Source organism: Pungitius pungitius, chromosome 1, assembly GCF_949316345.1.
Source record: "Pungitius pungitius chromosome 1, fPunPun2.1, whole genome shotgun sequence".
NCBI classification, from domain to species: Eukaryota; Metazoa; Chordata; class Actinopteri; order Perciformes; family Gasterosteidae; genus Pungitius; species Pungitius pungitius.
The window spans coordinates 9979911-10006626 of record NC_084900.1 but is presented as its reverse complement, the minus strand read 5'-3'; the positions used below and the strand labels follow the sequence as shown (position 1 = coordinate 10006626).

The 26716-nt window shown below is 45.0% G+C and overlaps 3 protein-coding genes and 1 pseudogene across 3 annotated transcripts; 1 reads left to right on the top strand and 3 right to left on the bottom strand.

The window, feature by feature from the left end:
• Window positions 1-4311: 4311 nt before the first annotated feature.
• Window positions 4312-6102, bottom strand: LOC119222255 (uncharacterized). Its single transcript, XM_037478744.2, has 5 exons — window positions 6043-6102; window positions 5104-5808; window positions 4865-4990; window positions 4735-4778; window positions 4312-4644 (listed from the first exon to the last, which is right to left on the bottom strand). Exons 1-5 carry the CDS (start codon window positions 6095-6097, stop codon window positions 4525-4527), a joined length of 1050 nt encoding a protein of 349 aa, XP_037334641.2. The 5' UTR covers window positions 6098-6102; the 3' UTR covers window positions 4312-4524.
• A 2638-nt stretch (window positions 6103-8740) lies between these two features.
• Window positions 8741-10040, top strand: LOC134133145 (uncharacterized; annotated as a pseudogene).
• Window positions 10041-12347: 2307 nt separating this feature from the next.
• LOC119222256 (uncharacterized) lies at window positions 12348-13654 on the bottom strand. Its single transcript, XM_037478745.2, has 4 exons — window positions 13595-13654; window positions 12732-13424; window positions 12493-12618; window positions 12348-12406 (listed from the first exon to the last, which is right to left on the bottom strand). The coding sequence occupies exons 1-4, from the start codon at window positions 13650-13652 to the stop codon at window positions 12348-12350; spliced, it is 936 nt and encodes a 311-aa protein (XP_037334642.2). The 5' UTR covers window positions 13653-13654.
• A 10044-nt stretch (window positions 13655-23698) lies between these two features.
• Window positions 23699-25107, bottom strand: LOC119222264 (uncharacterized). The gene is made up of 5 exons (XM_037478755.2): window positions 25050-25107; window positions 24247-24936; window positions 24037-24162; window positions 23909-23952; window positions 23699-23818 (listed from the first exon to the last, which is right to left on the bottom strand). Exons 1-5 carry the CDS (start codon window positions 25105-25107, stop codon window positions 23699-23701), a joined length of 1038 nt encoding a protein of 345 aa, XP_037334652.2.
• Window positions 25108-26716: the final 1609 nt, after the last annotated feature.

Below are 26716 nucleotides of genomic sequence, written 5' to 3'. Positions count from 1 at the left end.
TTCAGTAATAAAAACCTCCAGTAGACTTGTTTTGCCCGACTTTGTCATCTGTAGCAGACACAGGCCTATCTGGTCATACGATTTATCTTTAACAACCCAACAAGTGATAAAATAATGCGTATATATAAAATGAATCTTCTTGAACCGAAGAAATGTTTTCGTCTGCATTGCCGACTAAGTCAACTCTCAATATTATGGTTTCCTGGATTTGGCTGAACTAAAGCTTAAAATATTAAAAATCCCCAGCGTTCGAGCACAGATCGTATTCTTAACGCAACAGAACTAGCAGCCGTCCAATAGAGGGCAACGTAGAAGGTATTGGAAAAACGAAAAAAAAACGAAAAGCAACATTGGTTCTGCCCCAAGTTTGCACGTCCTTAAGGCTGCTATTGAGAGGCGGATGACATTGTAGAGCATTGTAAATCATTCTTGCTCTTAGTACGGGTTCTCCAATAATACATTCACAACCAAGTGAAGTTAGGCCAAAACTTGGTCATCCTCTACCAACCAGAGGTGTGGACTATTGGTGCGGATATGCATGTGATTCAGTGTTCTAATGACCTTTGGGTAGAGGGCTGCTGTTTAGAACCACACATCGAGGTTTTAACTGATCGAACACATTTAACATATTGGATTAAAATTTCCAATTCGGTAAGAGGAGCTGTGTTGTGATGGTAACAGTTATAACCAGAGGGATATTGCAGAAAAGTAGAATAAAGAAATCCAGGATAAGTGATAAAGCGTGGCTTGCCTTAGTGTGACCGGCTCGTGGCGGCTAAATCGGTTGCACGTTTGCCGAGTCGGAATAAGAAGGGGGTGGTAGGTTGATTCAGGTGTACATAGCTAGGATAAGTGCATGTCCACGGCTTTCTTAAGTAGCCCATGGTATCGATCATCGAGCTAATGATTATGGAAATATATGAGGAGGTGAAGCATATAATATGCAATATGCAAAAAAAGGAATACAGCAGCTGTAATTACAAACAGAGAGAAAAAGCCTGGCAAACAATCACAGATTAACTGAATGAGGAAGGGATTAAAAATCTACTTACTAGGAAAGTTGTACACTCTGTTTTAATTGCTTTTAATATGATTGATTTATGTGTTGTTGTTGTTTATGTTTTAAATGCGTTGGTTTTACTGTATAGTGTCTTTGAGTAGCCTACCATGTAAAGCACTATATAAATAAAATGTATTATTATTTAGCCTATACTTTGCCTTAAAAGTGAGCAGAGGGAATTAATGTTCCTCTGGCAATTCACCCTAAAGAGTAGGACTCATTTCAAACCCTTATTCACAATGAGAGTCTTGTGCAAAACAAATAGTAAAAGTTCACATTTTGTCACAAGTTGTTAGTGTCGTTATTCATGTGACTCACATGACTTGCTCTTCAAATGACTTGTTAGTCTTTAAGGTTAACTTAAACCTAACTTTTTCTGATGACAGAATTTGTAGTATCAAAAGACACTGCATGTAGCAAGTGGCAACACACACACACCCTCTCTGCCAAACCCCAAACTGATGCAAGAGGGGTACCTAGAGTGTCAAGTGCCAGAGGTGGGAACAAGTCACTGTTAGGCAAGTCACAAGCAAGTCTCAAGTCATTGCCCTCGAGTCCCGAGTCAAGTCGAGTCAAAGACGAAGCAAGTCCCAAGTTGAGTCACAAGTCAAAGCCAACAAGTCTCAAGTCGAGTCACAAGTCGTACCATTTTAGTTTCAAGTCATTTCAAGTCATCTTATTATAGTGGGGACGGGGAACCCTGGGTGATGGTGCGCTGCCTCACAGACCTAGACTACGAAGGGAAGGGTAATGGTGGATCGACTGTGACTGTGTTATAGTACTGTAACGCTCACCCCAATGCTGCAGCGTAAATAAGGCGATGACTGGCTTGCAACTCCGCTGCATTTATTTATATAAAACAACTCAACTTCGGTCACTGTTGGCCGTCACCACGCCGAACGAACACTTCCGCATACACGGCCCCCCAAAACTCGGGTTGTCTCGCGTAACTACAGCTGGTAACAGAGCATAACGTGAACACATGCAACATCTGCCCAACTGATTAACTAATAACTCAGCTCATTACACTACTTTAAAACGGACGTTGACATAATGTTGGCGAGGATTTCCATCGGAGTCTGAATCCGGGTTCAAAAATCCCGATTTTTGTAACCATGAACGAGCTGTCTCGTTGATACGGTCAAATGGACTGCAGTGATTGGATGTCGTGCAGGCAGCGCGCGCTCTCTGCATACAGGTGGCGCACATTTTTTTGACAAATGCAGATAAACAGAGCGGCGCGGTGGTGTGAATATGTTTTCCCCCAGTTTTCATGGGAAGTAGCAAGTCTTCTCGAGTCAAAAGGCTCGAGTCCAAGTCAAGTCACGAGTCATCGGTGTTCAAGTCCAAGTCGAGTTGCAAGTCTTTGTACGTTTTGTCGAGTCGAGTCTCAAGTCATCAAATTCATGACTCGAGTCTGACTCGAGTCCAAGTCACATGACTCGAGTCCACAACTCTGTCAAGTGCCACGTTGATCACAGGCCGCTGCTGTTTACTGCTGTTTGTATAATGTGACGCTTGTTTGCTTTCTACTTAAATACATTTTTACAGGTTTTTTTTTACATTCTTTTGAGTTTTACTCTGTTTACTGCAGTTCTTTTCCTTCATACAGCTTTCCTCTGATTGTCACCACCCACTTCTTTTTACCTGCCATGGACTTGATCCGTCTCTGGCTTCTGTTGTGTTCAAATAATGAAGAAACATCAGACAGACGGGAGACATCTTGTTGTGAACAGTTAAAATAAAATAGTCAAAAGTATTTAATAAATGAAAGGGTGTTGTGCTAAAAAGAACATCTCAGCTGAGGAGCCGCTGGTCTCCACAACCAACAGGCCACAGGGCAGTCTCACAACCATCCCTATACCATGTCTGTTGTTTACAACCAGCGAACTCGAGAACAATGGCTGCCAACAAGTATTTATACCGATCAGTAAAGGTGTGAAAGTATGTGACCACGCCCCTTGGGAGTGGTGACCACACCCCCTGGTGAGTTCAATGTAGCTTGGTTTTTGAAGGCCTCTCAGTCTATCAGTTGTGGTGTTATCAAGTATTACATGAATGCATTTTGGTAGATTACATTACATTGAATACAATCATAACTGTACATTGGTATTATTCTATTGATTACAGTTTCAAAATAACAGTGGTTTTATGACATTCCCATTACATTACCCCAGAATCATGGTTGTGTTTTGTTGTACACTAAATACATTTTATCTATAGTTAATTTATGAACCTGGTCGTCAATTCATTTTTTAATATCCTACACTTCCCACCCGGATTCATTTCCATGTGTGTGTTTAAATTGGTGATTGAAGCCAGATGTTTGCAGCAATCTTTTGCAGTGAAGTGATTACCTGAATGGGATCTGATTGCTAAAACGTATTGGTGCATTACAATATTGGATTAAAGGATGGCTCATGAAATATACAAAGGCCAATTCTCAATGCAGCATTTGGATGTAAACTATGTATTTTAGAAAAACAAGGTAACAGATAGTTTAAAAAGAAAACCATACAAAGCATACATATATCTAATCTGTTGACTGTATGTTGTATATAGAAGGGCCTATACAACAATTATTGTACAGACAACTATTTTTCGGAAATTAATTATCACCTTAGTAAATCTTCAGGCTCTCCATCGGCAGGTTGTAGTCACGGGTGTGTGTTTGTGTGTTGGGTTTCCTCTCACACTGATCAGTGCTGCCTCCATCAGTGTAAATAAGTGCTGGATGAGATTCTTCAGAGTCTTTGAACCAGTAAACACTTGTTGTCCATCACAGATCCCAGTTTGTACTGTACAGTTGTACAGTGACATCAAAGTGGACTGTATGTGGCCCCGTACATAAAATTAGTTTGATACCCCTGCTTTATAAGAGCTAATTCATACAGACTTGCCATCTTGGCTTGCTGCATGAATTACCGTAAATAGTTCAGTCGTCATGTCTGACATTTAAACTCAACATTTAGATTTACATTTAACATTATATTATTCAACAACTTTGTGTTACTGCCAAACATTGTACACAGTTGTAGCATGTATTTACATGATTTTGTCTCTAAATGTTTGAAAAAGTGACATATGAACATTGTCCTGTTTTTTTTATATGATAATGCTGAATGTACCAAAACTGCGCAGGATTTTAGAACGTGCAACGTTTTACAAACGGCACCCCATACTTATCCACTCAGGAATGAATGAAGAGAATTTCTACAGTAAATTAACATGCATGAAAAATTGTCCCAAAATGAAAGTGTCAGGTATTAGCCATATTTAATCACTATGACAATAATTTACATCAAATTTCTAAATACTAGGCATAAATGCAGCACCTAACAACAAAAAGGACATAATTGTTTTTGTATTAAATGTTGGCAACGGTTGTAAATATTAAGGTCTAAATGTATACAATATTTCTATCAATACAATTCATACACCAAAATCTACTTCACATTAAAAATCTACTGCTTAATGCCGGAGTACACACATTCAACATCAATGTTCATCTTCTGCCTCCTTGATCCGTTTGGCACATTGAGATTTAAAGCAGCATAATGAGGGTTCTGTGCATTTTGGTAACCCTGGTGACAAAATAAGAAGTAGTGTATTACAATGTTAAAATATAAAAACAATATCCAGAATTGAAATTAAAGTTATTAGATGAAGTTCACCTCTGTGTTTCTTGTGGAGGGAGCTGAAACGGTTGCGACAGTCTCTAATTGTAAAAACAGAGAAGTTCACCTTTATTAAAAATGTAAATAAATGTAATACAAGCCCTCAGAATAAAACAGAACAACTTACCCAAACATTGACAGCTCTTTTTCTTTTTTAGCTTGTAGACCAAAAAAAACAGTAAAACAACCAGGATGGTGGTGAATACCAAAGCTGCACTCAAAAAATACACCGGTACAAGATGGTGGCTCTCAGCTGCAGAGTCAGGCACCAGAAAAGAAGCTTTCAGCTTTTATGTTTGTATTCATGTCAAGTTAGAAATAACAATTAAAAAAAACAATTATCAGATGAGTTGGATTATCACTTACCCTCAATATCTAGTTTGGTCCCATTTCCAAACAGAATGTGTCCACACGAGACAACAGCACAGTAGTAGGTCCCAGCATGAGACGGATTCAGCCTCTCCATCGGCAGGTTGTAGTCACAGCGTTGGGTTGTGTTGGGTTTCCTCTCACACTGATCAGTGCTGCCTCCATCAGTGTAAATGAGTGTTGGATGAGATTCTTCAGAGTCTTTGAACCAGTAAACACTGTGTTTTCCATCACAGGTCCCAGTTTGTACTGTACAGTTCAGAGTCACAGAGCCTCCTGGCTGGATGGTCTCTGATGGTGACTGATGGAGCAAAGCTGGGACGGTCAAGCCTGAACCCTGCACACTGACAACAGTGCCCTCGGCAAAAATCAACACATTTGAAGTGCTATGTGCACAGTAGTACGTTGCTGAGTCTGACATTTTCAAATCAATAATTGTCAAGTGATTCTGACCTTTTCCCGGATCCAGTGTGAAGCGTGGATTGTTCTTGAATTCATGATGAAAAGTGCCATCTTCGTTAAACTGATAGAAGGTGGAAACCAGCTTTGGTCTCTGTCCCAGCGTTTGCTTATACCAGCTAAGCCATGCTCCATCATTATTCTGATAGAAACATTGCAAAGTAATTTTGTCTCCAACACCGACTGATGTGAAACCTCTTTCGTGGGGCACAGGTGATGACAACTTTAGACCAGTTGTATGAGCTGATTAAAAAAAATAGATTTTTAAATTTTTATCATATGTGTATATATATAAATAAATAAATTTTAAATATATATATATATATATATGTACACAATTTTAGATTAGTTACATGAGCTGAAAAAGTAATCCCAAGCAAATACACAAAAATGTCCTATTTTTTTACACACCATTAATACATGCTTATATAAAGTTAAACATTTCCATGGAAAGTTAGAAACAGAAACACAACTCACCCATTTTACACAAAAATAACCATGTCACATAGACAGCAAACCTTGGAGATGTCATTGTGTTCAAATTCTTGTGTTGAATGAAGAGAATCTCAATACTTTTTCCGCTCTTCAGAGACAGACTGTGTTTGATTGGCCAACCCGATGTGACTCTGTGCTGTACGTCCTCCTGAGGAAACATGCTCCCTTTATAGAGTAGTTTTTCATTCTTGCTCTTTACTCTTTTACTCTTTAGAGTAAAATATTATATTACTGAGAAACATGTCTCTAGAAGCATTTGCTCTGTATCTTTGTATCCTACCTAAATCTTGGGAAAAATAGATCCCAGGTCCATACAGTACTATTGAAAGCGTGACAATATTGTTGTGTTACACTTAAATATATATCACAGTTGGAATAAAATTACCATCAAGGTTGGAGGAGTTCCGCTGTGTTAGTCACAGATGTGACAAGTTGGGAATCTGTTGCGAACATGCATGGGTGCTTTCTTTTGCAATCTCAAGATTGCCCGCAGAAGGCTAAGAAGCATTTTAGCCAATCAGTTGCTTAAACAGACTCAGTCTGGCAAAACATTGGGTCTGAACTATTGAGGAAGAGTTTGCGACTGCTTCCCGGAGAAGAAGCTGGCACTGCTTCCATATGTAGCTATGGCTAGCTTTGATTCGCTTGCAAGGAAATAAACAGTAAAAAACTACTTCAATTTTGGAGAATGTTTAATCTTAATTCCCAATTTATTTGAGAACGTCTTCCATTACAATTGTTTATGCTATCAACTGTTCATAGTGTAGTAGGAAGAAGAGATACCGGTCTGTAGTTGTTTTCTTCAGAAGGGTTGAGGGTGGGTTTCTTCAGGAGTGGGTTAACTCCTTCAGAGAGTTGGGGAAACAGCCAGATAACAAAGCATTGTTAATGAGACAGGTGAGGAAAGGAAGAAGATCGTGGGCAATAGACTGTAGAATGTGGGATGGAATGGGGTCGAGGGGGCAGGTGGTCGGACGGGCAGAGGCTACTAAGGTATGAACTTAGTTAGGAGACAGGGGGGTGAAAGAGGGAAGCGAGGGCGATAGAGGTGAAGTCTGTGGGATACAGTTGGAAGGAGGTGGGTTGGAGAAGGAGGAGCGTATGTCAGCTATTTTTTTGGTAAAGTAGGTGACAAAGTCTCCCGGAAGAAGGGTGGAAGGGGGAGGAGGACTGGGGGGTTCAAGGAGGTTAGTGAAGATAGAAAATAGTTTTTTGGCGTTGGAAAATGAGGACTCAATTCTGGATTGGTAGAAAGTGCTTTTTGCAGCAGAGATGGAGGCAGAAAAAGAGGAGCGAAGTGCCCGAAACGCATGCAGGTCGTCAGGTTGTTTGTCTTTACGCCATTTCCTTTCCAATGCTCGAGTGGCTCTCACAGCACGCACCGGTTCAGACAACCACAGAGCCGGAGGGGATCTGCCAGCCCGTCAAGTCTTAAGGGGACAGAGAGAGTCGAGAGAGAGTCAGTTGAGGGGAGAGCCGCTAGAACAGAGGAGGCCAGAGAGGGGGGAGAGAGTGAGCGAATGTTGCGGCGGACGGGTATAGAGACGGTTGATGGGGTGGGGATTGAATGATAGTGCAAAGGAAGAAAGTAGGAGTATGAGGTCAGATGACTTCGCTGTCGGGATATGATAAAGGCCTCAAAAAGGACCGCGGTTTTTGAGAATAATAACAATAATAATTGCTTGAAATACAATAGGTTCCTCTACGACTAGTCGTAGCGAGGACCCAAATATTTCAATCGGAAAAAATTCAACCTCAAAAAATTCAACTGCAACATCCGGGAACCCAAGGAAAAGCAATTGTTTAAGATTCAAGATCGGGAGCGTGCGTCAAGCAAAAAGAGCGAGCACCCAATACATCTTTGACTTGTTGGCCAGCGTGGTGACCAGATTTCAGCCATGTCCAATAATAATGGGGCTTTAACTCTTCTTTATGCCATCAGTGTGGTTTGTGTCTGTAAGATTCAGTAATAGACAGCTGACATTTGTACATTAACAGACTGTATTGGACATGAACTAAGCGGAAGATAAACAAGAGCGTACAGCCGGTCAGAATACGCCTCTTCTTCTAGTTTTGAAATAATTTAATGATGCTGAGATCCTTTGACAAGATGTTAGGACTGATTGGCGGAGTTTTGAAACCAGGAAGGCGCTTGAAGAGCGCATATGAGCCACTGTAGCATAGTGTGGAGGGGGGCAGCGGCTTTAGCGGAGCCTGTGCAGACGCATAAACCCGACAGAACACGCAGGATCAACTGTAGCGCCGAGTGCGAAAAGTGGTCGGTAGAAGGTTCCTTTGTCAAAACGGCTCAAGCCGATCTAAGTTGGGTATTTAGCGGCATGCAAAATCCATGTAACGTTAAATTAGTATCTTCATGACCATGGGTAAATGTTTTTTTCTTAAACTTTATTCTAGATCTGGCACAACCTGGTCTTTGCAATCAACAGGCCACAGGGCAGCTCATTGAATACCCCATAGTGCCTGTCTCCTGCTTCTACCAGCAAATTCTAGAACAATGGGTGCCTACAGGTATTTATACAGATCAGTAAAGGTGTGAAAATCAGTGTCCACGCCCCCTGGGAGTGGTCTCCTGGTGAGATCAACGCCAGGAATCAGGAATCTGTTTCTCAGTAAATATCAGTTGTGGTGCTAGGAGATGGACATTAATTTGTGCATGTCAATGGTAACCGACACAGTAAACCACCAGATCCTTATCGCCGCCCTTCAGGAACTTGGTGTCACAGGATCTGCGCTGTCTCTTCTCTCATCCTACCTTGATGGTCGCACCTACCGGGTAACTTGGAGAGGATCAGTGTCGGAACCCCCTTACTACTGGAGTTCATCAGGGCTCCGTCCTGGGTCCCCTCCTCTTCTCAATTTACACCAACCCCCTTGGCTCCGTCATTCGCTCGCACGGTTTTTCCTATCAAAGCTATGCCGACGACACCCAACTAATTCTCTCCTTCCCCGACTCGGACACTCAGGTGGCGGCACGGATCTCTGCATGTCTGACTGATATCTCCCAGTGGATGTCCGCTCATCACCTGAAGATCAACCCCGACAAGACCGAACTACTTTTCTTCCCTGGAAAAACCTCGCCCACTGAGGACCTGACCGTTAACTTCGGCGACTCCGTGTTAACGCCCACTCAGAGTACCAGGAACCTTGGCGTGACGCTCGACTCCCAACTCTGCCTGACTGCCAACATCGCAGCGACGACATGATCCTGTAGATACACGCTCTACAACATCAGGAGAATACGACCCCTTCTTACTCAGAAGGCGGCACAGGTACTGATTCAGGCGCTTGTCATCTCCCGCCTTGACTGTAACTCTCTGCTGGCAGGTCTCCCTGCTACCGCCATTCAACCACTGCAGCTTATGCAGAATGCAGCAGCTCGACTGGTCTTCAACCTTCCGAAATACTCCCACACCACACCGCTTCTCCGTTCTCTTCATTGGTTACCAGTGGCTGCCCGCATCCAGTTCAAAACATTGGTACTGACGTACCATGCTGTGAATGGATCGGGACCAGTCTACATCCGGGACATGGTGAAACCCTACATCCCAACCCGCACACTCCGATCTGCATCTGCCAAGCGGCTTGTTCCTCCCTCACTGAGAGAAAAGCACTCGACGAGATCGCGACTCTTTGCTGTCCTGGCTCCCAGATGGTGGAATGAGCTCTCCGATGACATCAGGACTGCAGAGAGCCTCTACATCTTCCGTCGAAAACTCAAGACACACCTTTTTAGACTCTACCTTGACTAAAACACTAGCAAACCGTAGCACTAACAAATGATAGCACTTAAATTGTACTTATAATGGCACTTTTCTATAACATGTTTTGTAACTGCTTATTTGATGAAAAATGTACTTTCTTGTTACTTGTTCTTCTGAGTTTGTATCTCTATGTGGAAATGCACTTATTGTACGTCGCTTTGGATAAAAGCGTCAGCTAAATGACATGTAATGTAATGTAATGTAACCGTAATATAAAAGCAATAAGGTACTTGAGGCAGTACTTTATGGTGAATAATGTTACAGTTCAAGGGTTTGCCGGCCCTCCACAACGTGACGGTAGCAGTAACATTGTCGACAGAGTACAGCCTCTCATACCGTTTGGCTTTACTCTGCTGTGCTATCCCCGCTGCAATATTGCAGTTTATAAAGCAAGATTGAATTGCCTTTATTGCATTTAACACATGACCCTAATTTTTTAGAGCTGTCCTCACAAAGTGGCTTCTCTTTGCTCATGGCTTGTGACTGGGCCAGTCTTCCTCTTCTCAAGCTAGGAGTGAAGTTTCCACCATCAGAAACCTGTTCTCAGCAGTTCACACCTTCTCTACAGAAGCAGTCAGAGCGAGGTAATGCGCAGCGGTGGCTAGTTTGAAGGTAGCATGCCCGCTTACATCTCTGTTTAGAAAAAGTTATTTATAGACCAGAGAGGATTTTTGAGCATGTTCAGCGTATGTCTGCATCCAATGCTGAATGTCACGGTTCATTTTACGTCTTTGCACAAAAGAAATATAAAATAAACTTAAATCACATATTCAGGTATTACATGCATGCATTTCGGTTGATTACATTGAATGCAATCATAGCTACATTGGTGCTTTTCTATTGATTACAGTTTAAAAATGACAGGGGTGTTAAAATATTCTCATTACTTGATTACGTAGTTCCAGAATCATGGCGCATTTTAATAATAGTTAATTTATGAACCAGGTCATCAACTTATTTCTACTATCTTACAGCAGCAACCTTTCCAGTGGAGGGATTGCTGGAACGGGATCTGATTGCTTAAGAAGATGGGTTACATGATTGGATTAAAGGATGGCTCATGAATTTCATAAAGGTCATTTCTCACTGCAGCATTTGGATGAAAACTATGTATTTAAAAAAAACAAAAATACAAACTAGTTCAAAAAAAAAAAAACCTGACCAGACATCCTGCTTACATCCACACAGACAAAAAAAATAACAGCGCTTTGGTTTCATGAGTAAACCTATGACCGGCCTTCTCAAAACGTACATATTTCTCATCTGTTGACTGTTAGTTGTACATACAAGGGTATAACGATTATTACATCAGTGAACAAATGCAGACTGCAGGCTATTTCGTTGCAATTAATTAGCACCTTAGTAAATCTTCAGGATCTCCATCAGCAGGTTGTAGTCACAGGTGTGTGTTTGTGTGTTGGGTTTCTTCTAAAACTGATCAGTCCTGCATCCATCAGCGTAAATGAGTGCTGGATTAGATTCATCAGAGTGTTTAAACTATTTTTGTAGGGCAGCAGGATTGTCAGGAGATCACACAAAGATAACATGTTACACATATACCATCTAGTCAAGCTTCAAGTAAAGTCTTTGTGTGTCCGGCCAGACAGAGACAGGACCAGTCGGCTTCCTGTGAGGAGGCTTTGACAGCTCCAGGTGTGGTTTAGGTGTGTGCAGCCCAGTTTGTTCTAAACAACTGAACCAGCTTGTTTTATCGGAACTGGAGAGTATCTCTTCATGAAAAGAAGTGCATATAATTCCACTACATGAATAGAAAACTTATTTGCTCTTCTCTCAACTGACTTCCACAAGAACTGACTTCCCCAAGAAGTTAATAGTAACAGGAGATTCAAGTATACTTCTATACTTTAACTATTAGATTTCCATTAAACAAAGCTCCGAAAAGGTCTTGAAAAACGGGCTGTAATCGGACGACGTCTTGTTTAACGTACAGCAAATGGCTTACAAAATGTCACCATTAAAATGGATATCGACCAATGCTTAGTCTATTGTTACATTTTTACTTAACCAAACAGTAACAGCTACAGTAAGTGAGCAAACATGCACATCATATAATGTCCAAAAATGAAAGCGTCATATATAAGACAGATTTGATCACTAATGAAAATAATATACATGCAAAACTACTTTCTTTCAAATTGCTGGTCATAAACGTACCACCTAACAACATAAAAGGCCCATTTGCCTTTGTAAATTTTGGCATCTGTGGTAAATCTTAAGGTCTGAGTGTATGGTAATTTCTATCATTACAACAATTTATACACCAAAATATGTTTCACAATTAAAATATGATTTACTGCTTAATGCCGGAGTACACACATTCAACATCAAGACCATTTTTCTGCCTCCTCAATCCTTTTGGCACATTGAGATTTAAAGCAGCATAATGAGGGCTCTGTGCATTTTGGTAACCCTGGTGACAAAATAAGAAGTCGTGTATTACAATATTAAAATATATAACAAAATCCAGAATGAAAATTAAAGTTATTAGTTGAAGTTCACCTCTGTGCTTCCTGTGGAGGGAGCTGATACGGTTGCGACAGACTCTAATCGTAAAAACACAGAAGTTCTCCTTTATTAAAAATGTAAATGTATTAAATAAAAGATGTCAGATTAAAACAGAACAACTTACCCAAACATTGACAGCTCATTTTCTTTTTTAGCTTGTAGACCAAAAAACCCAGTAAAACAACCAGGATGGTGGTGAATACCAAAGCTCCATTAAAAAAATACACCAGGACAAGATGGTGGCTCTCATCTGCAGAGTCAGGAACCAGAAAAGAAGCTTTCAGCTTTTATGTTTGTATTAATGTTAAGTTAGAAATAACAATTAAAAAAATCAATTATCAGATGAGCTGGATTATAACTTACACTCAATATCCAGTTTGGTCCTGTTTCCAAACAGAATGTGTCCACACGAGGCAACAGCACAGTAGTAGGACCCAGCATGAGACAGATTCAGGCTCTCCATCGGCAGGTTGTAGTCACAGCGTTGGGTTGTGTTGGGTTTCCTCTCACACTGATCAGTGCTGCCTCCATCAGTGTAAATGAGTGCTGGATGAGATTCTTCAGAGTCTTTGAACCAGTAAACACTGTGTTGTCCATCACAGGTCCCAGTTTGTACTGTACAGTTCAGAGTCACAGAGCCTCCTGGCTGGATGGTCTCTGATGGTGACTGATGGAGCAAAGCTGGGACGGTCAAACCTGAACCCTGCACACTGACAACTGTGCCTTCGGCAAAAGTCAACACATATGAAGTGCTCTGTCGACAGTAGTAAGTTCCTAAATCTGACATTTTCAAATCAATAATTGTCAAGTGATTTTGATCTTTTTCAGTATTCAGTGTGAAGCGTGGATTGTTCTCAAATTCATGATGGAAATTGCCTTTTTTGTTGTACGTATAGAAGGTGGAGATCAGCTTTGGTTGTTGTCCCAGGGTTTGTTTATACCAGTGAAGCCAAATTCTAACCTTATTCTGATGGAAACATTGCAAAGTAATGTTGTCTCCAACATTGACTGACACAAAAAGTCTCTCTTGATGCACAGTCAGATCAGTTGCATGAGCTGAAGTGAAAAGAGAGAAAAAGCATATACACATTATATATATACAATTATTAAGCACATTATATATACCTAGATACATATCTAGGTAAATCTCTTATATGCATGTGTGTGTATGTACAGTATATGAAGTTAAGCATTTTCATGAAAAGTTAGAAGCAAAAACAACTTACCCATTTTACACAAGAACAACCATGTCACACAGACGGCAAACCTTGGAGATGACATCATGTTCAAATTCTCGTGTTGAATGAAGATGATCTTAAAACCTTCTCCACTCTTCAGACACAGACTGTGTTTGATTGGCCAACCCGAAGTGACTCTGTGCTGTACGTCCTACTTAGGAAACAAGCTCTCTTTATAGTGTTAAGTTTGAAAAAATTTCCACAGTGAGAAGTGTCTGTATGGCTTTGTATCTTTGTGTTGTACGTAGAGCTTGGGAAAACAAGACATTGTTTGTTAGGGTTAATTGAATATCATGTTTGGATTGAAATTACGGTTAAAGGAGCTCCGTTGTGATTTCTATTTCGAACAATTTGTAGACTCATCCATCCACCCTGTAGTCTCACCTTTGACATTTATAAAACAACATTTTCGCCCTACTCAGGTTGTACATTGCTACACAGCTTTCTCACTTGACTTGTTATGTCATTTTGGGGCTTAAAAAGTCGTTTGCAAATGTTGCACGTTCTAAAATCCTGCGCAGTTTTGGTACAATTAGCTTTATCATATGAAAAGAAGCACAATATTCATATGTCATATGTTCAAACAGTTAGAGAATGTAATGTACGGCTGGTGCAGGCAGGCAGGCAGGGAGGGAGGATTGATACGCAGAGTTGCAGGAGAAGTCTTTTTTATAACAGAGCCGTGAATAACGCAGACAGCACCACATGCAACACGCAACAATGTGACCGGGGACACCAGGCACACATGGCTTAAATACACAAGGGAGGTGCAGGTGACGCCGGGCGCGGTGGCTCCGGCTGCGGGTGCTCTGGCTGCGGGGCATGGGCCGCAACCCGTGACTCCACCCCCCCTCAAGGGCCGGATTCCAGACGGCTCCAAAAACGCTAAAAGGCGGGGGGACAGGACTAGGGGATGGGAGGGAAGGGGCACGACTGGAGATGGGACAGGAGACGGGAGCGGAGACTGGCGTCGTGGAGACGGGACTGGAGACGGGGGCCTCTGCGACCCAGCGCGTAGGTCCGTGCGCTGTGGCCGAGCGTCAGGAGGGGGCTGCTGCGACCCAGCACGGAAGTCCGTGCACTGCGGCCGAGCGTATAAGGCGTAGGTGGCCTGGAGGTGGACAGCCAGCTCCAGCTCCCAGCGTGCCCCGATGAATGGGGACTGGACGCTGGCCTCCACCTCCAAGGTCCAAGCGGGGCCCGAAGAGTGGCGTGGGCGGTGACCGGAACGCCATCCGGGAACTCTGAGTGAGCCGTGGTTGGCGTCGAGCCGGGCAAGCCAACTGCACGCTGCGAGGAGGATCACCCGAGTTCCATAGAATGGGTCTTGTTGGCCCATCTCTGCTGTTAAATGTTATATATAAATGTTAAATGTAAATCCATTCATCCATCTTCAAACCGCTTATCCTGCACTCAGGGTCGCGGGGGGGCTGGAGTCTAGCCCAGCCAACTTCGGGCGAGAGACAATTGTACACCCTGGATCAGTCGCCAGCCAATCACAGGGCAACACAGAGACAAACAACCATTCACACTCACATCCATACACTTACGGGCAATTTAGAGTTCCAAATCAACCTAATTCCCAGCGCATTTCTTTGGACTGTGGAAGGAAGCCGGAGTACCCGGAGAGAACCCACACAGACACAGGGAGAACATACAGACTTTTAATATGAATGTTAAATGTTAAATGTAAATGTTAAATGTAAATGTTAAATGTAAATGTCAAATGTAAATGTTAAATGTTCAGTACGTCATACATGACGACTGAACAATAATTATGGTAATTCCCCACCCCCATCGACCGGACCATCGGGCAGAGGTGCGGATGCTCCGTTCGACCGGGGTTGAACGTTTTTCAACTTTGGGTGGCGTTGAAAAATTTCAATTTTGGGCAAAAAATTCACCTAAAGCCGTCGCGAAAGTCAGCGTTTGAAATGCTCTACTTGTCATCACCGCCGTCACAGCTTGAACACACTTTATGAAACAGTCGCTCACCGGAGACACACAGGCAGCTTAGACTGAACGCTTGTAAGTTAGTTTGAGACTCTGACACCGAGCCGACACAATAGGTCAGCCTGAAATAGCGCTGGAAGCTCCAGTCATCCAGATGCACTTCCTGGAGGAGTCGGTGAAATTAACGCTGTGTGCGGCGACGGTTGATGTCATGATCCCAAACACAACACTGTTTTCGGTCCCAACGTTTGTGCAATTCACACAACAATTAAAGAGCCGAAATAAGTGGTTTATTTCAATGGTGTACATTGAAACCATAACTGTCTCTACGAAAAGAAAAGCCATAAACACTCCTGTGATGTCCCACACACATAGTATTATGAGTAGTGGATGGTGTGCCTACCTAACTGTCGCCTTATAGGTGAGCCTGGGTGGGGCATTGTCCTGATGGCTAATGGAGAGCACCCGGGCCCGGTATCTCCTAAGGTCTATACATGCCTTGCTCCTGCCGGTTTGAAGGTAGACTCGAAAGGAGGCAGACCCGGCCTTCACTCCGGCTGTAGTCTCCATGCGTTATTTCAGATGTGTTTGCGCTATTCTCTTCATTCATACACGCACCACACCATTTTTCACACGTCCACACTTACACCACTGATTTACTGACTTCCCACCTCATAGGATCCTTATTGTTTTTGGGTATGTAATTTCAGTACATCGTTGAAGTTCTTTCTGTTAGGGTTACATTTCAATAAACATATATTCTTTAATCTTATATACTGTTTCCTGCTCCTGATGTTTGGCATAGCTTGAGCCAGCTATGACACTCCATGCCCCCTTTCAGGCGCGAATGAAGCGAAAAAAATAGGACGTGATTGAGGCAACGTAATTGGTGAGGCGAATGGTCAGAAAACAATGGCGTGTGGTAGTTACAACTGTGGTGTACTAAATAACTAGACGAGGCACGCGTTTAACTGTTTAATAGGAAATGTCAGGATACAACACACGAGGCTCGCTATGAGGGAACATTGCTCATTTTTTCTTACTTCTAACATGCGCAGAATACCCACAAACTAACAACGGCAAGTCTTCAGGGACAACCTTAATGCACATATTAAATAGTACTAAATACACCACAACAACCATAGATGTGTATATATAAAGGCTAGAAGTCTCGTCCACATTACCGGCCAACAGAATCCATCGCCCACACATGGTGGGCATCTTGGTAAGGGCAGCTCGATCACCCATAACTTTGTGTTGGTAGTGATACATACAAAAATTTCAACTGATTTCTAAACAGTTTAACCTTTATATATACGGTGACGACATTCCGCATCAAGTGTAAGTAAAACAAGTTTAAAGTTTCATGGCATCACTGATTAACACTAATAATGTTCGCGTAGAAAATCGTTGCTAGTCAAATATGTTGGATCATGGATGTATTTTGCGGCACTTTAATACAATTGTTAGCTTGTCATGTTTAGATATTTATGCATCTATCCTCTAGGAATCACTGAGGCTGACAACCTACACAAATTGCATGATCAACTGGAACACATCTTGGAGGCAACCTCTTGACATTGAAGGGCTACAGTTTGAATGCTGTCAGGATTTAGCTTTATTAAGTGCTCTACATGACTGTAAGGTGTGGGTGCGTGGGGTTGAAGACACGGCACAGGACCGCAGGGTGGTGGGTTTCACAAATGCTTTTTATTCGCACAATTCATTAATTAATTCGCTCGCTCGGTCGGTCGGTCCGTCTCCTCCCTCCCTCCTCGCTCGCCTCACTGTTTATAGGGGCGAGAGGAGACCCGTTAATTCCCCCCAGCTGGTTGCCAAGTGTTTCCACCTGGCACTGTTCCCCGAGCCACTCCCCCTCTCTCTCCCTCTGCAGCCGAGCCGAAACCACGCCGCCACCACATACCCCCACCGCCCGACTTAGGCCGGGGAGCCGTCCGGCCTAGCTTACTCCCCCCCCCCTCCCTCCCTCGAGAGGGCGGGAGAGGAAGTCCGCCACGACCATCTGCGTCCCCGGCCTATGGACCACCTTGAAGTTAAAAGGCTGCATGGCCAGATACCACCGAGTGATCCGGGCGTTAGTATCCTTCATGCGGTGGAGCCATTGGAGCGGGGCGTGGTCCGAACAAAGGGTGAATGAGCGTCCCAGGAGGTAGTAGCGCAGGGAGCCCACCGCCCACCGGATGGCCAGGCACTCCTTTTCCACCGTGCTGTACCTGGCCTCCCTCTCCGATAGCTTCCGGCTGATGTAGACAACGGGGCGGTCGACCCCCTCCACCTCCTGGGACAAAACGGCCCCCAGCCCTCTGTCCGACGCGTCGGTCTGCAGAACAAACGGGAGAGAAAAGTTAGGTGTGTGGAGGAGTGGCTCCCCACAGAGAGTCTGTTTTACCTTCTCAAACGCCCGCTGGCACTGCTCCGACCACTGGACCGGATCTGACGCACCTTTCCGGGTCAGGTCGGTCAAGGGGCTGGTGAGGTCCGCAAAGCCGGCGATGAACCGTCTGTAGTAACCCGCCAGCCCCAAAAACCGCCTCACCTCTTTTTTTGTCTTAGGGCGCGGGCAGGCTGCAATAGCTGCCGTCTTGTCCACCTGAGGACGCACCTGCCCACCCCCCAAGTGGTACCCCAGATACCGTACCTCCCTCCGTCCAACTGCACACTTCCCCGGGTTGGCGGTGAGCCCGGCCCGCCTCAGCGACTCCAGCACCGCGTCCACCCGCCGCACATGCTCCGCCCAGGTGGTGCTGTGGATGATTACATCGTCCAGGTACGCGGCCGCATATGAGGCATGCGGACGCAGCACCCGGTCCATGAGGCGCTGGAACGTGGCCGGGGCACCGAACAAGCCGAAGGGAAGCATGGTGAATTGGTACAAACCATACGGAGTGGAGAAAGCCGTTTTCTCTCTGGACTCTGAAGACAGGGGAATCTGCCAGTAGCCCTTAGTTAAATCCAGGGTCGTAAAAAAACGTGCAGTGCCCAGCCGGTCCAGGAGTTCGTCGACCCGGGGCATTGGGTAGGCGTCGAATCGTGACACGTCGTTTACCTTGCGGTAGTCCACGCAGAACCGCACAGTCCCATCCTTCTTGGCCACCAGAACGATGGGGCTGCACCAGGCGCTGTTGGACTCTTCTATTACCCCCATCTCCAACATAGCCGCTAATTCCTCCCGAACCACTTTTCTTTTGTGTTCGGGTAGTCTGTAGGGTCGTGACCTCACCGTCACCCCCGGGGGGGTCTCGATTCGGTGCATTATCAGGTCGGTGCGGCCTGGCCGGGGGGAGAACACATCAGCAAACCGCTTCTGCAACTGGGCAATGTCCGCTCTCTGGTCCTCAGAGAGATGACCCTCACACGGGAGCAGGGTGGGATTAGCCGCTTTTGGCACCTCCGGCCCCAGGTCCTCTCTTTCCGATACTGTGGAAATCAGAGAAACAGACTCCGCCTCCCTCCAGGGTTTCAGGAGGTTGAGGTGGTATATTTGTGTAGCCCCGCCCCTGTCAGACCGCACCACCTCATAATCAACATCCCCCACCCGGCGTGTGACCTCGAAGGGCCCTTGCCACTTAGCCAGGAGTTTTGAGTTGGAAGAGGGAAGTAATACAAGTACCTTTTCTCCCGGTGTGAATTCTCGCAGCTTGGCCCCTCTGTTGTACAGCCGTTGTTGTCGTTCCTGGGCCTGGAGCAAATTCTCCCGTGACATCCTCCCCAGTGTGTGGAGCTTTGCTCGCAGGTCCAGGACGTACTGGATCTCGTTCTTTCCGGGGCTCGGACCTTCCTCCCAGCTTTCTTTAATAAGGTCCAGCACCCCTCTTGGTGACCTGCCAAACAGAAGCTCAAAGGGAGAAAATCCCGTGGAGGCCTGGGGGACCTCCCGGACTGCAAACAACAGAGGGTCAAGCCATTTGTCCCAATTACGTTCATCGTCGCTAATAAATTTACGAATCATGGACTTCAGCGTCCTATTCATCCGCTCTACCAACCCGTCGGTCTGGGGGTGGTACACACTCGTGCGGACGGACTTAATTCCCAGTAACCCGTAAAGTTCTCCCAGTGTGCGCGACATGAACGAGGTGCCCTGGTCTGTTAGAATCTCTTTCGGGATTCCAACCCGGGAGATGACCTGAAACAGAGCCTGCGCGACGCTCTTTGCAGAGATATTGCGCAATGGCACTGCCTCCGGATACCGGGTTGCGTAATCCATGAGGACTAACACAAAGCGGTATCCGCGTGCGCTCCGGTGAAATGGCCCGATGAGGTCCATGCCGATGCGCTCGAACGGAACCTCCACCAACGGTAGCGGCCGCAGCGGGGCACGTGGTATGGCTGGTGAATTAACCAATTGACACTCCGGGCAGGACGCACACCAGCGGCGCGCGTCCGCCCGGATGCCTGGCCAATAAAATCGGGCCATTATCCGGTCTAGTGTTTTCCCGTATCCCATGTGACCCGCCATCGGATTATAGTGAGCCGCCTGGAAAACCATTTCCCGGCGGCTTTTCGGTACTAACAACTGGGTGTTTTCCTGCCCTGTTCGAGTGTCACGACTCACTCTATACAGTCTGTCCCTAATCAATGAGAAGTGCGGGTACGACTGTGCTGCGTCAGGGCGCACCAAATGACCATCAATTCTTATCACTTGGTCGTAGGCTGAGCGTAGAGTATCGTCACGAGACTGCTCGAGTGGAAAATCTTCCATGGAGCGGAACTCGGGAACCGCCGGGGTCTCCTCGGGAGGCTCCGCCGGTTCCCCCTCTTCCCCGGCGGCGTCGGACGACCTCGCGTCACCGCTGAGCACCGCACACATACTGCATGTCCCTGTCGGTCGTGAACGCACCCCCGCAGCCTGCCCCATTAGCGTGTTAAATCCCTCCCAATCCGTTCCCAAAATTACGGGGTGCGTCAGGTGGGAGCTAACCGCGACCTTTATTCTATATTTTTTTCCCCTGAACCGAAGTTCGACGGACACTATGGGATACTCGTGAATGTCCCCGTGCACACACCTTATTTTCACCCGCGACGCTTCTACCAATGCCCCTGGCCGAACCAGGCTCTGGTGTATCATGGACTGCGAACAGCCCGAATCCACCATCGCCTGGCGTGTACCCCCCTGGATTCTTACCGGAACGCGGTACGTCGCTCCCGGGCCGGGGGAGGGTGATGGAGCGCCGGCAACCCGGATCACCTGCCCCACCTCCATCAGCGGGCACTCCCTCCGCAGATGGCCGGGCTGCCCACACTTCCAGCACTCCTGCCCTGGCGTTTGAGAACCTCCGGGTGGGTCAGGAAGAGTGCCGGCCCCGGTCGGTGCTGCGTGGTCGGCCCCCCTGGTACGAGCTGGTGACCGCGGCGTCGGCAAGGGCCACCCTGCCGCCGGCTGCTGGGTCCTCCTTCGCGGCGTGGGGACCGGCTGCGGCGGCGCGGGCGGGCGCCCGGCGTCGCCCCGTCCGCCGGGGTGGACCGCCAGGTGATCCTCTGCCAGGGTGACCGCGGCCTCCAACGTCGCCGGACGGTGGTACTGGACCCACGACGAGGTCCGCGGCGGGAGCCCCTGCAGAAACTGCTCCGCCACCACCTTCTCCACCACCGCCGGTGCGCCGCCCGCGCCCTCCGGCTGCAGCCACCTGTTGGCCGCGTCCCGTAGCCGCTGAGCAAAGGCGAACGGACGGTCCTCCGGACCCAGCCTCGCCTCCCGGAAACGCCGCCTGTGGTCCTCGGGGGAGAGCCCCAGCCGGTCCATGATGGCCCTCTTTACCCCGGCGTAGTCCTGTCTTGCCCCGGGCGGCAGACCCAGGGCAGCTGTCTGCGCCTCTCCGGTCAGTAGTGGCAGCAGGCGGATTGCCCGTTCGTCCGCCGGCCACCCGCATGCCTCCGCCATCGCCTCGAACATTTCCAGGTACGACTGTACCTCGTCCGCCGGCGTCATTTTATGCAGCACCACCCCCGCGTACGCCGGGGGACCCGGTACCGGTGCTGCCGCGGCTGGCCGGGCCACCAGCTGCTCCAACACCCGGGTCTGCCGATCCGACTGGGCTTGGAGCGCCCCCAGAAAGTGCCGGTTGACCTCGGCCTGCTCCCGCTGCATCGCGGCGATCTCTCCCAGCATCCGCCCGAGCGCGATCGCCGGCTGCGCCATCCCCTCCGCCTGCTGATCGCCGGGTTCCATACCTAGTTGGGCGCCACTGTAAGGTGTGGGTGCGTGGGGTTGAAGACACGGCACAGGACCGCAGGGTGGTGGGTTTCACAAATGCTTTTTATTCGCACAATTCATTAATTAATTCGCTCGCTCGGTCGGTCGGTCCGTCTCCTCCCTCCCTCCTCGCTCGCCTCACTGTTTATAGGGGCGAGAGGAGACCCGTTAATTCCCTCCAGCTGGTTGCCAAGTGTTTCCACCTGGCACTGTTCCCCGAGCCACTCCCCCTCTCTCTCCCTCTGCAGCCGAGCCGAAACCACGCCCGCCACCACAATGACATAGTCAAAGTAGGAGAACATCTATTGTCAGTATTTGTTTACTTAACGTTTTCTAAATTGTATGTGCCCACACTGAGATGTTTATAACATGTGTGAAGTAATAACCAAGAGCATTTAATTAGAAGTTTGCATTGTTTTTACTTGCAAAATGTCTTTCTTGCAACACCTGATATTTTCATCTGCAGTCCAAAACAAGAACTGATGGAACTGTTGGTCATCATCATTTTCATCATATTCTGGTCTGGAAGTGGCTGGTAAGCTTCAATTTGAAGAAACAGATGAATCGGGTATGTTGAGGTTGCAACCTTAACGCTGAGGTTTTTCTCCAGCAGCTCCCACCAAACCCAGAAGGTTATGAGGTCACGGATGGAAAAGAAAATGTTATTCATGTGACACCTCAAATGCATTTAACTGAAATGTGAGCCACTATTACTTGCCAGTATATCATACACACTATGCATAGAATTATATCTGTGCCCCCTTTTGTATGCAGATTTTGCATCACAACTGCCATGTTTCTTTTTTTTATTCATTCTTAGCAATCGCAGCACAAAAACAAGTAAGTGCAAATAGAGATGCAATAATAAGTATGTAACTTAAAGAGGGTAAAACAAGTGCTGCTTGGCGACAGACCCTGTAAAACATTAATTATTAATAATTGTAACTTTCAAATTTCTAGATGTTACTTTGTAGAAGAAACAAATCAGTATACAGAAACTGTAGACATCAAAACTAATAATTCATGGTTCAAGAACATGTCATGGGGGTGAATTAAACTTGTTTTACTTACACTTGAAGCGTAGCGTCCTCGCTACCAGACGCCATTGTTTGTTGACTCGACGGTCCGCAAATTGCGTTGCCGGAAGGCTCGTGAGGAGGGGAGGGGGGAGCTGCGCTCATGTGATTGGATGAAAATGAGGGCGACATCTGATTGACTACAGATATGTCCATGTTTAAAAAAACACATTTGTGGATCTCCTACGTAAGTCCAGTGTCAAAAAACAAACACAAAAATTTAAAGCGTTCCGCAAATATATGCGGTGTCAACATATAGATCGTAATTTAGACATTTGCACATTTAAATATATTTGTAAATCCTTTTGTGTAAATTTGTAAATCAAATGTGTGAATTGTTCCGTGTGCATTTGTGAATCTTGGGGTATGACATTTGAGAGTCGTTCTGTGCGCGTTTGCAATTATTGAGACTGATCTGATACATACAGTGTAGGGCCGCGAAGGGCAAGGCCAAATCTCAATGTATTTTAAGAAGGTGAAATTATGTCACTCATCAGTGATTGGCAAACTGCTTCTTACACCCGCCGCTTTGGGACCCGGCCCGAGCCACAAAAAAATGTTTACTACTTATCCCCTCAATAATTAATAAGCAAGGGGAATTTCTAAAGTAAATTAACATACATGCACATGATTAATTGTCCCAAAATGAAAGTGTCATATATAAAATATATTTAATCACTAATGACAATAATTTACAAGCAAAACGTATTTCTTCCAAATTGCTGGACATAAACGTGCCACCTAACTACAGAAGTTACTAAATCTAACTAACTAACTAACCCTAAATGTATAATAATTTCTATCAATACAAAAACTCATACACCAAAATGCACTTCACGTTTAAAATATGATTTACTGATTAATGCCGGAGTACACACATTCAACATCAGTGTTTATCTTCTGCCTCCTTGATGCGTTTGGCACATTGAGATTTAAAGCAGCATAATGAGGGCTCTGTGCGTTTTGGTAACCCTGGTGATAAAATATGAAAAAACGGATTAAGATTTAAAAAAATAAAACAATATCCACAATGAAAAAGTTAAGTTATTAGATGAAGTTCACCTCTGTGTTTCCTCTGGAGGGAGCTGAAACAATTCTGTGAGACTCTGAGAGTAAAACACAGAAATTCTCTTTATTAAATATGTACATTTATAGAACACAAGCTGTCAGATTAAAACAGAACAACTTACCCGAACATTGACAGCTCTTTTTCTTGTTCAGCTTGTAGACCAAAAAAAAAAGTAAAACCACTAAGATGGTTGTGAATACCAAAGCTCCGCTCAATAAATACACCAGGAGAAGATGGTCACCCGTGTCTGCAGAGTCAAGAACCAAAAAAGAAGCTTTCAGCTTTCATATTTGTGATCATATACTTGATCACATATACTTATATAACTTACCTACAAAATCCAGCTTGGTCCTGTTTCCAAACAGAATGTGTCCACACGAGGCAACAGCACAGTAGTAGGTCCCAGCATGAGACAGATTCAGGCTCTCCATCGGCAGGTTGTAGTCACAGCGTTGGGTTGTGTTGGATTTCCTCTCACACTGATCAGTGCTGCCTCCATCAGTGTAAATAAGTGCTGGATGAGATTCTTCAGAGTCTTTGAACCAGTAAACACTGTGTTGTCCATCACAGGTCCCAGTTTGTACAGTACAGTTCAGAGTCACAGAGCCTCCTGGCTGGATGGTCTCTGATGGTGACTGATGGAGCAAAGCTGGGATGTTTGTACTAGAACCCTGCACACTGACAACAGTGCCCTCTGCAAAGGTCAACACAAATAAAGTGCTATATGCACAGTAGTAAGTTGCTGAGTCTGAAAATTTGACATAAAATATTGTCAAGTCATTACGATCTTCTTTTTTAGTATCCAGTGTGAAGCGTGGATTATTCTTGAAATCATCATGAAAAGTGGCATTTGTGCTAAACGGATGAACAGTGGCGATCAGCTTTGGTTGTTTCCCCAGCATTTGTTTATACCAGTAAAGCCATGGTTTAACGTTACTCTGATAGACACATTGCAAAGTCATGTTGTCTCCAACATTGACTGATGCAAAACCTCTCTCTTGACGCAGATCCGTTGCATGAGCTGAATTGAGAAGAGAGACAACGAAATGTACAGCATATATATATTATGAATCTTATGCATGCAGTATATAAAATTAAGCATTTCCATGAAAAGTTAACAGAAACACAACTCACCCATTTTCCACAAGAACAACCATGTCACATAGACGACAAACCTTGGAGATGTCATCATGTTCAAATTCTCGTGATGAATGAAGAGAATCTCAATACTTTCTCCACTCTTCAGTGACACTGTGTTTGATTGGGCAACCCGATGTGACTCTGTGCCGTATGTCCTACTTAGGAAACACGCTCTCTCTCTCTAAAATGCAATGAACAATCTGGTAGAACATCTTCAACATTTTTCTACACATGTTGCAGAATCAACGTTTTCTCAAGAAAAAGAGTCGACTCATCTCCACTTTGTACGCAGCATTGACGTTGGTCAATTGAGGAACATTTACTCCTCCAATGGGTCCACATCCTCTCCCTGAACTCTCAGCGGTTGTCCATGTTGAGACTTAGGTGATTAAACAGGCCCACTCCCCAAAGTCATCCACTACTCTCCTGTAATCCTCCACCTTGTCCACATCCCAACCATTGCAGAGTCATCAGAGATCTACTGCAGAATGCATGACTGAGTTGTACTGGAACATTTTCGCACCCAAATTATAGCTTGGAAATATATTTTAAGTAGTAATTTGGTCATACATTAAACCATCAAGCAAAAAGTTATTAAAAAAAACAGCTAGTTATAATGTTTATGGAAGGGTTAAGGGAACATCAAAGTGATAAAAATTATTACACTCCAAATTTCATGTCAATCCATCCATTATTTCATTCACGGCCACAGATGCAAACCGGAAGGTCGTGGTAGACAAAGAGACCCGGCGTAACCAAAGTCATCACACAAGAATGTCTGCATTCAAATGTTTTGCTAATCCGTCCAGTAAATGTTGAGTCATTCCACAGGATAAGTGAAAACTTTCACCTTTGTTTTTTGCTCACCAAAAAGTACCTTTTTAAGTGTCTGCATCAAAGTGGATGATGAGCCTTTGAACCCACATTACCATCCCTCGAGTTACATCAGCTGAAAATGTTATTGCAACAAGTAGTTGCTGATGATATTGCACAGGGAATTGCATTGTTTCAGCTGTTTTGACCAGGAATTGAAAATATTTTGCGGGAGGACATATAATCTCACAGCCAAGTACAACACCGTTAGCCAGACAATACAGTTAGACTGCACTATAAATCATCCACATGTAAAGAATGTCACAATACCTTGATTTTAATGATACCAATATTGTTCATGTGAAGATTACTAGTTTTATTTTTTTATTATTTTATCAAACCTTAGTCAATGCTTTTGACTCAGACGTATTTATTGATACAATCTTCTGAAGTAGTCTGGTGCATTAGAGTCTTAAAGTGTGGCTTCTGCGCAGAAAAGCACTGCAGAGACTTCCTGTCTGAAAGCACGAAGACAAAGATCGTGAGCATGCAGCTGTTTACAGAAGAAGTCATAACCGTATCATTCATTAGCAGCATTGTTGTTGATGACAATTTCATGCTTTTTCACTTTGTCACTTTATGTTAGCTGGTGCACTTCCTCTGTATTTTTATTTTTAATTTTATCTTTATTTCTTAACTTACTAACCCATAGCTTTAGCTTACTGACCCATAGCATATGTTTTATTATATATTTTTTTATTATTCCTGCACCACGTTGTCTGTCGTCCATTATTGTACTGTCTGCCGTCATGCACCAACCGCCAAGTAAAATTCCATGTATGTCTGAC